Source organism: Manacus candei, unplaced genomic scaffold (genome assembly GCF_025592945.1).
Source record: "Manacus candei isolate 608988 ecotype Guabito, Panama unplaced genomic scaffold, ASM2559294v1 h1tg000014l, whole genome shotgun sequence".
Lineage (NCBI taxonomy): Eukaryota > Metazoa > Chordata > Aves > Passeriformes > Pipridae > Manacus > Manacus candei.
In genome coordinates this window covers 43,815,740-43,825,943 of record NW_026138062.1, presented here as the reverse complement: position 1 = coordinate 43,825,943, position 10,204 = coordinate 43,815,740, and the positions used below count along the sequence as shown (strand labels likewise).

General features: G+C 37.7%; 1 protein-coding gene across 4 annotated transcripts in view; it reads left to right on the top strand.

Annotated features, from left to right (window-relative positions):
- The first annotated feature begins 1,349 nt into the window (after positions 1-1,349).
- DEUP1 (deuterosome assembly protein 1) overlaps positions 1,350-10,204 on the top strand; it is a 41,553-nt gene continuing 32,698 nt past the window's right edge. For 2 of the 4 annotated variants that reach the window (XR_007903360.1, XM_051780535.1), the window contains exons 1-4: positions 1,350-1,426; positions 2,454-2,518; positions 6,285-6,456; positions 7,818-7,913. Coding sequence is in view for 3 of the 4 variants with exons in the window: in XM_051780535.1 (XP_051636495.1) it covers positions 2,475-2,518; positions 6,285-6,456; positions 7,818-7,913 (312 nt within the window). In the remaining variant the exon portion in view is untranslated. Of the gene's footprint in view, positions 1,427-2,453; positions 2,519-6,284; positions 6,457-7,817; positions 7,914-10,204 lie in introns of those variants that run through there. The other 2 variants (XM_051780534.1, XM_051780536.1) reach the window with 2 other exon arrangements.

The following is a 10,204-nucleotide window of genomic DNA, read 5'->3' as shown; positions in this document are numbered from 1 at the left end:
ATGGCCTCAGCTCAGGAGCAGCATTTTGGCTTTGGGTGAAGAATCTTTTTCTCATATCCAACCTAAACCTACCCTGACACAACTTCAGACCATTCCCTCAGGTTCTGTCACTCGTCAGAGAAGAGATCAGTATTCCTGGGATACTCCTGAAACGACACACAGCCATGAAAGAAGTGTAAATAAAAAATAAAGATATTTTAGTAATCTTTTAGAAAGACTACAAGGGAAAATTGTCTGTTATTTGCCAGAGTGAGTAAGCAAGCTTTATCAGAAGTTCCTGTGTCACCTGCTCTACATGACCTTGCCTTGGCAGGGTGGTTGGACTAGATCATCTCCAGAGGTCCCTTCCAACCAATTCTGTAATCCTGTGACTTTCTTGAAACTCTACATATAATTCTATTTTAGTCTCTCATTTAAAAAAGGTATTTTTCATATTTCATAGCTTGAAACAGCATTTCTCCTGACATGAAAACCATCTGCCTCAGCATTGTATGTAGGAACGAAATAAAATAGATTATTCCTTAGATCTGATATTAAAAATGCCGCTCACTTGGCTAATTTCAGTAAACATACTAAGTAAAACAAAGTCAAAGCCTGAAATTTAGTGTACAGAAGTAGACTAGCAGCTCCCAAAAATGCTCTGTGCAATTTCAGAACAATAAGTACAAAGTGAATAGAACCATCCTGGTAGAAAAACTCACTAAACCTAAAAACCCGAAATTATTCCTATAAAAAGCTGAAGTAGCTGTGATTCCTAAAAGCATTTTGTTGTTGAATAAGACAGACTGAAGGCCACAAGAATGCAAAGAGAAATGTCATCAGGTCGAGGTCGTTTGCAAAATAACCTGAAAATCATTTGAAGCCCTTTTACAAAACCATAGTTAGTCATTCAGGAAGGAAAGAATAATGTTCAGCCTTTTCAATATCTAGTAATAACAGTGTTTTAAGAGGAAGGAGAGGGGGGGGGGAAAAAAAAGGAAGAGGAGAAAAAACTCAAACCATCTTGCCTACCGATTTCTTAAATTATGTTGAAGTACATGTTCTTTACCCCGGGTGCTATTTCCAGCTCCAGCTTCCTTCAGATCGATGGGCGGCTACTGGAGGGACGCGGGGCCCTGCAAAAGACACCGGGAGTGGCGCCGGCCGTGACACCGGGACACCCTGGGCACCCCCCTCCACTCCCGGCCGGAGCTGGTGCCCGCCCTGTCCCTGCCCTGTCCCGGCCGCCTTCCCGCCTCGCTCGCCGCCCTCCGCGTTACCGCGGCGACGGCAGCGGGAGCGGCGGGACGGGCGGCAGCTGCGGCGGGACGGGAAGGGACGGGACGGGACGGGACTGGGCAGGCCGGGGCGGGTGGCCGGGCTGCGGGGCTCGTACCGAGGCCATAGAGACAGCGGGTGCGGAAGGAGCGGAGGGGGAACGCGGCAGGTAACGGGAGGGGAGGGGGAGGCCTCGGGGGCGCGGGGGATGCCGTCGGTGTCCCGGTCTCGTCAGGTGTCCGAGGACCCGGGGGGTGCTGTCGGTGCCCCGGTCTCCTCAGGTGCCCGGTACAGCCATGGCTGCCCCTGTGCCTGTGTCGCCTCAGGTGTCGGTCTCCTGTGGTGTCACGGGTGCTGATTCTTTGGCAGTGTCACCTCAGGTGCTGGTCCTTGTGGAGCCAGTGCTCCTGTGCCTGTGTCACCTCAGGTGCCCGGTCCCTCTTGGAGCCAGGCAGTGCCCCTGTGGCAGTGTCACCTCAGGTGCCTGGTCCTTGTGGAGCCAAGGCTGCAGTGCCCTGTGACAGTATCCACACATCCGTGTGTACTCTTGAGAGCCCCCACTGCTCGCTCCCATGAGGAATTAGGGATGTTTCATGCTACCCCATCACCTATAGTGTGGCTGGCTCCTGTTCTTGGATGCAGGCAGGCTTACCCCCACATCCTCGTGTCCTGCTGGACCCACAGAACTGGACTGGTCCCAGTAACTGATCTGTCTGCTGAGATACTTAACGACTATTTGTTTTAGACCTCATCTGCCAAGCAAGGGAGTGAATAATCAATAGGAGTCCAAAACTGTGTTTGAGAGCAATTATATCCGGGATGTAGGTTAATTTTGGTGCTCAAAGGAACGGAAATGTTTGATGCATGCAGCCATGGATCTATGGCAAATTTAGGTTTATGTGTTTCAGAGTGTCCCTCATGGAAATCCAGGGCTACGTTCAGGCTTAGCACCACCTCTAGTATGTCAGTGCTGCACCGAATGCAAGAGCTGCTGTCACAGAACTGAGCTTATTCCAGAAGTTTTCGTCTTCCCCATTCCAGCCTGTAACTAGAGCTGCATTCCTGTCCTTGTTGTTTGCAATGGGAAAATTACAGAGATTTAAAGGAAAGCGTAGTACTATCTAGTATGTACTACTTGGCTGTGTAAATGTATGCATTTAAGAATCTGAATTACTTGATTTTTGGTGTTTTAACAGGTTAAAACGACAATCAGTATTATGGAGGAGGCCTTAGAATTGTTCCAGGAACAAGCTGTCACTAAGTAAGTAATGACTTAGTGTCTTGGGACTTGAGAATATGATGGAATTGAATTATGTAGGTTTATTAAAAATGTGAAACAAAATATTAATGATTTTAGAAACAAACTTGATGCTCAATTTCTTTTTATTTCCATGCAAACTGGAGAGGTTACTGATAATTAAGATAACACATCTTACTGCTTTAGCTAATACTCTACTCACTGTTTCTGTTAGTTACTTAAATTTTTAAAATATCCATACCTGAACAAAAGGGAGGGAAATAAAAGCTATGTAGGGTTTTATTAAGATGTTAAGAAATGTTATTTCAAACTGTTTTAAAAAACAGTTGAAGTTGCTACGCTAAAGCAATATCAACTTACATGTCACAGCTCTTAAAACATTAAAAATCTTAAAACCAAGACTATTCATTGCTAAAGCCCTAGTCTTATTTTCCACAGATAATAACCACAATTGTTCTCCCCCAGTATGAAGTGCACTTTCCATCACAATACATCTATTTTTTTTTTACATAATCCAAGATTAGTTCTTTTAATGTTAGTCTAAAAAAATATGTTAGTACAGCATAAAGTCTTTCTAAAGAAGTGAAAACACAAGTCAGATTGAATATAGGACCACATCCCATACAGCCTCTTCAAGGAAAACAGAAATATAGGAAGTACTTCTTCATGTAAGTTAAACAGAATATTTATCTATCATAATTTGAAAATAAACTTGTTACCTATTTTTCAAATTAACTAGTTTATTCTGTCATTAGTACCAAGAAACAGTTCAAGGTAATATGATATATATTAAGTGTAAAAGTATTTCTTAAAATAATAGAAACAGGCATAATCTCTCACACTTTATTCTGGTCCAAGAAAGATTTTAATAGGATTTGAAAGTGGCCTTGTTGTACTAAAGAATAGTGGATGCACTTTTCATGATAGATAAAAATTGCTGTAGTAAAATACTATATTCTGAGTGGTGTGGCCCTTTTGCTTTGAGTGGTTTTTTTTGTTGTTAGTCATATGATTGGTAAATGTAGTCATATAAAAACTTGAATTAAAAAAAACCAAGAGATTGATATTCTTTGGATACTGTTTTACAAATCAGAAGCCTATTTCAAGAGGTCAGATTCTGCCTTGCCTGTGTTTTAATCGACATATATGAAATTTTAGGCTATAGCAGATGACTCTAGAGTGATTTGTCCCATCATAAACCAGAATTCTTGGTAGTTATTTTTTTCCATTAACTATACAAAGAATCTGGAAGAGTAGTTTAGGCTACACATTCAATGAAAGGAGACATTCATTTCAGTCTGTGCTGACAGTATTCCAGAGATAATGCAGAAGCTTTAAAATTTGGGAAGATGGCTGAGTAATGGTGGTGGAAATCATGACAATTATATCGCATCTGCAAAGACTCATAAATAACAAATAATCCATCCACAAATCTGTATGATGCTGTATGGTTGAAAATTGTTAAATAAATTAGTTGTAGTTCTTATAATAGAACTTTGGGATAGAAGATTCTAATGGACCATTTACAACTGACTTACATATTTCCTATTTTTAGAGCAAGTTTTGCGATAATAAAATGAATTAATACTGGTTCAAGAATCTGAGTTAAATACCAAAAAGTAATGAATGTTCTGTGTAAGATGGAAATATTTGTTAACTGCATAGGTTTTGCTTGTGTTTGGATAAATATGGCCATACTTATTTTCCTATTTATGAGCAAACCTGAGTAATAAGGGAAGAAGGTATGAAGTAGAGACAGACAGTCGAGACATTTCTTAACATGGCAGTTTCTAAATTACAGTTTTATTTTAAAGAGTACGGACAATAATAATCTTTCTGTGTCTACTAGGAAACAGTCAGAAAAATACAGACCTGGGCAGAACTCCAAAAGACAAATAAATAGGGCTAGAAAAGTCTAATAAGTGCAAAAATCATTTGTGATAAAGGCCTGGAGTGAGTAAAACTTTTAATCTGGATTTTGGTTTGTCTAAAGTTGGAAACATTTAGTTTTACATGAAGATAAATAGATATTAATGACAGCAGAATATGAATCATGTCTATTTTCAGCTATATGGAAACAGAATAAAAGAAGATTAAGAGCTTGCCTACATCTCTTTAAAATGAGCTACCTTTAAGTGGTTTGAGCTGTTTCAAAGTAAATGAACCCCCCCCAAAAAAGCTGCCTTTTGCCTAAGTACAAGTCATTACTTCCCTGTATGATGAATCCCATTTGGTGTATGCATTCTACCAAGTGGGAATGCTATATCCATATAGGTAAAAAAACCCATGCATACTTCTTTGCTTTATGAGCAAATTCATTGTCTGTGTGTTTTTTTACCTGATGGCATATTAAACAAAAGAAACCACTGCATTCCACACCAGTGATAAAACAAATTCTCATGATTTTGATACCACATGATTGGCCTTATTATGAAGGGGCTAGTTAGCATTCTTTTCAAAACACTTAGTGGACTAAAATAATAGTTACAGCAGCAAGTAGTACCTCTATGCTAGTAGGTGGGGATAACTGCAGCACTGTTAGCAATACCAGTGACATGGCACAGAGTAGTTTTGATAGTGGAACAGAAGCAGTAATCTGTAGCTTCTTCACATACAGCTGTCCTTTTGCAGCTGTAAGTGTACTTAGAGGATCCATGTAAGAAATTAGAGATAGTGAAGATAAACTGAGAAGCTGTTTCAGTAGGAATTTTTCTTTCAACATCTCCCTTTTTTATATATTGGTGGGTCTCTCAAGCACCATTGAGAGAAAATTTTCTAGCAAGGGCTGCAGAATTTGCCTTTTGTGGGATGATGTGAAAGAGAGAAGTGAAATTTAAAAGGGAAAGGTGCCAGTCAGGATCTGAAAGGGTAATCTGATGATCTAGGCTAGAAGTTGTCTTTGCACTTGCATAATGATATTTAGATGATCCACGCGATGCACAGTACAGAAAGTACCTCTTTCTGAAGGCTGAAATAAGATGTCTGAGTCATTGCTGGTGGTTCACCAAGGTGTTGCCACATGACATTACATGAGTCTGGAAGGGCACAGGTCCTTATAGCAGTATCAAAGAAGAGGTAGTCCTGATGCAGTATAGCTTTGTTTTCTGTTTTCAAAAGCCTGTTTTATATTCCACCCAGAGAGGATCAAAGTTTACTGCATCATTAGTGCTACTTTTGAGATGAGTTTGAGGCACTTGGAAGGGGGGTAGTTTTATTTTGAAACATGAACATCACAGTGTACTACTTGCTTGCCCTTCGTTTATTATCATCCTATGTTTCATACTGAATTTCGAAATGGCATTATGGCATTGGTAACAGTTTTAACATTTAACATTAATGCCTTTTGGCATTAAGATTTATGTCTGTATTAAAAAGGCCTTTCCAAGCTTAACATTGATGATATTATAATTTGAAGGATTTGTTGATGTAAAAGAAGTTTTAGAGAATTTGACTTTAAAAAAATCACGTAAAATTTTAATTATGACATTACAAATCTAAAAAATTTGCTCCAATTTCCTGTAATAATTATCAAAACAAGGGATGTGCACAATTTAAGCACCAAATAACAGATCTTTGATAAACACATATCCATACTAAGTAGCTGTTTTTTCAGTTTAGTGCAGTCAAAAGTTGAGCATTTGACTTTCCCATTTCTTTCTGATGTTGAAAAGTGGTTAATTCCATCAGAATTAAAATAAAGTTTTAGCGATGTAAAGAAAAATTTGTTTTCTCTCTTGAAAAAATAAATCTCTTCTTTTTATGTTTTTAGACCTTCTCCATGTGAAGCTGAACTTCAGGAATTAGTGCATCAAATTGACATCATGGTAAACAGAAAGCAACTGGAATGGGAAAGAAAGATGAGAGCTTTAGAAGCGAAGATGGATATCCAGGATCAAGAATTAGCAAGTGCCCAAAGCAAACTGGATCAAAAAGGTCAAGAGGTATTTAAGAATATCACGTTCTATAAAGGAAGTATTTATTCTGGTACTTACTTATTAGTATGCTTTAAATGCTCTATAAGGAGACACGTTTGTTCTGTTATGTAAAAATGCCAAACACCCTTTAAAGGTCACTAATTATCCTTAGTGTTTTGTTTTAAATTGTGCTTCTGTTCTGAAAAGTGATTGTAAAAATGTCATTGAAAATCTCATATTTCTTCTGTTTCCCTAAAGTCTAAATCAAATATACTCAGTTTAACTGTAAAAAAAATAATTTTATGGTTTTTTTCTAAATGCCAACACTTCTCGTTTCATCAGAAATTTTAAATGGAAGTGTACAATTCAAAAAGGTTCACAAAATTATGTCTCTGTAGCTCCTGTTTATATCTGATTTTCATAATTTTACATGATATACTGTTTTTGTATGATAATTTTATTCATCGTGAAGATGTGAATTGTATTACTACTTCGACTTTCTTACGAAACAGAAAGCCCCAGTGTACCTGGTATTGTCTGCACTTCACAGTCTTGTCTGCTGAGTGTTCATTCGGAAGCATCAAGAAATCCTTGCATAGCATTCAGTTCTGGTTCAAGACAGCTGAATTTAGGTGTCTACACAAGGGCATTGCTGTGTGAGCTAGGTGTCTAAACTGCCAATGGCAGTTCTGAAAATGGAGTAACTCTCCCTAATGAGCAATTAGGAATTTGCCCTTAGTCATCGTGGTCAGAGGAGCCAAAAGAATAATTCAGGTAGCCAATCCTCAAAACCTCAATTTATTTGCCTGTACAGAGATGTTATCTGAAATACTTTAGCATATTCTGCCTAGCTTCCAGCTGTCCTTCCAGAAAAGCGTGTGTGTCATGTATGCACTTGGTCATATTTCTCAGATCTCTGTGAAACTCAGTAATAATTCAAGTTTTCTCAAATGGCACTGTACTTAGGGAGCTGAAATGAGTCTACAGGGTCTTCCAATAATTTGTACATAAGTAGTGGAAAGTCTTTCATATGATTTATTAGAGCCATTCAAGGAAATTTTTCACAATGGGGCACAGCAGTTCATTCACATAACTGGGTCAGAAAAACTTTCAGAAATTATCTTTCATGACAGCCTTGTACAATATTATCATTAAATCATAAGTATACACTGAGATTTTTTTACTATAAAATCTCCCAATTTTATGTTGATACCACAATCTGGGTTTGTAGTATCCAGTTTATTATTAAGTTACTGCATTAAAATATATTTTTAATATCTCTCCCTTAAGCAATGGTCTTCTTCCAAAGTGTAAAATTACTTTTCCAAAAATGACCTACTTTGAAACACTTCAGAAAAGATACATTTGAGTGCTTATTCTAACTGTAGGTGGGACTACTTCAAGAAAAATTGGAAGACTTACAGAAAACTAAATATGAAATGGCTCAGAGCTATGAAACTCAGCTTCAAGCGCTGAAATCTCAAGTAAGAAAAATGTCAATGTCATTATTTTGTGATTGTATTATAAAAAGCTTATACATGCCAAATGATATAGATGTAATGTTATGGATTTGGGAAAGATGAATCATGTCATACAAATGATGATGACTACAACTTCCTCCCAGGCTCCATTATAATTTCTGTACTGTCATGTCCAAACTGCTTGGATGGATTTTGATGTGATTGTAACATCTGTTATGAAGACAGATATGTGATTTCCTGACTTTGGACTAACAAAAACTGAAAATGAATAAAACATAGTTAGATTTATGCTATTAAGACTCTGATGCACATCAGGAATTCTAAGATTTAAACTGTTCTTATGTCTTTGCTATACATTTTTCTGCTTTTAAAGGACTATTAAAGTGATTTGGTACTTTTCCATAAGGTATAGCTTTCCATAGTATCAAAACAGGAGTAAGCTAGATTAATGATACTGGGAATTTGTTTGAGCTTTATTTATTTCAGAGTGTACTCACAGCCCAGAAAGCCAATTGTATCCTGGGCTGCATAAAAAGAAATGTGGCCAACAGGTTGAGGGAGGAGGTGGTTCTTCCCTTCCACTCAGCTCTGGTGAGACCCCACCTGGAGTGCTGCATCCAGCTCTGGGGCACTCAGTACAAGAAAGACACGGACCTGGTTAGAGCAAGTCAAGTGGAGGCAACAAAGATTCTGGAGCACCTCTCCTGTGAAGACAGGCTTTGAGAGCTGGAGAAGGAAAGGTTCCAGGGAAAGCTTAGTGCAGCCTTTCAGTAGTTAAAGGGGGCTTATTAGAAAGATGGGGACAGACTTCCTATGAGGGCCTGTTTTAAACTGAAACCTGAGGAACAGTTTGGGTTTTTTTCAGTGAGGGTGGTGAAACACTGGAACAGATTGCCAGAGAAGTTGTGGATGCCCCATTCCAAGGCCAGGTTGGGTGGGGCTTTGACCAACCTGGTCCAGTGAAAGATCTCCCTGTTCATGGCAAAGGGTTGGACTAGATGATCTTTTAAAGGTCAACCCAAACCATTCTATGGTTTTATGATTCTGTTTGGTTGTGTTTGCTCTGCCACCTGCATTTTTGTTTCTTCACTATTTTCTACTTCAATCATAAATCAAAAATTTTTACGAAACTTCAGTTGTTTCTGTTTCTCACATTTGAAGAAGTTAACATACACAATTCTGCATTGTTTTTCTGGCCATTTTTCTGTTCCCTTCACTGGATTCTCCTACCAGATACTTAGTGTTATAATTTCCAGTCATCACACTTACGATATAATCATCTTAGATTGCATAAATTGGCTATCATTATTTTCATTTAGAAGTGATAACACCACCTGAATACATCAAACAAATAAATGCATTACTTATTTTTAATGTTATGTTGTCTTTAATTTATATTTTGTTTTATATATGAAAATTGATTTGGCAAACAGTCCTGTAAGTAAGCAGTGAATGCTTTGGTTGTTTTGTAATTAACACTTTCAGTCATTTGGGAAGGTAGGTAGAAATAAAAGCTGTTTTATCATTTACACAAATTACATAAAAAAAAAATCTTAGCATGATTATGGAGAAGATAAACATCACACAGTGAAAAACAGTGTGACTTTTTACATATAAGATGTAAGCTACCTTTAGCAATGCAGAACTATCTCCCAAAATATAATATAGCTCTCTCTTGTCCTATCCTTTTTCACATTTGCTGCAATATTTTTCACTTCTTAATGATTTTTTTAATCACATGCTAAAAATGATTGGGTTTATGTTACATGTTCTTGCTAAGATCTTCAATGAAATTGAACCTTCTGAAATTAAAACTCCAGGCCATTTTTGATACAGATTTTTATTTTGAAACTCTTAGTTACCCTACAGGTCCTTTCCACAGGCAAATACAACATTTTCTCCTTTTTAAAAGAAAAAAAGTATCTGATATTTCCTACCTACAAGCTTTTTTCTTTAAACCTGGTTATATTTTTTGCTCAGCTCCTCCTCTTTAGTTACCACTTAGACCACCTAACCTTTCTTTGAGTTTCTTGATTGCTTCTTCTTTTATCTTTATTCAGAAGTTTAGATTTATAGCTCTTAAGAATATTTTCCCAGTCCATGTCTCCAAACATTTCCTCTTCGCTCAGTCATCCTGTTTATTTTGACAAAGGTTTCAGTACTGATGATCTTTCCATTTTATTTTCTGATTCCCATTCTTATCCTTTCACCAAACCATATTTCTTCATGAAATGCCCATCTTGTACACACTAACTGAAGAAGTAAACTGTTGAATGCCTATGTTAGGAGGTGTG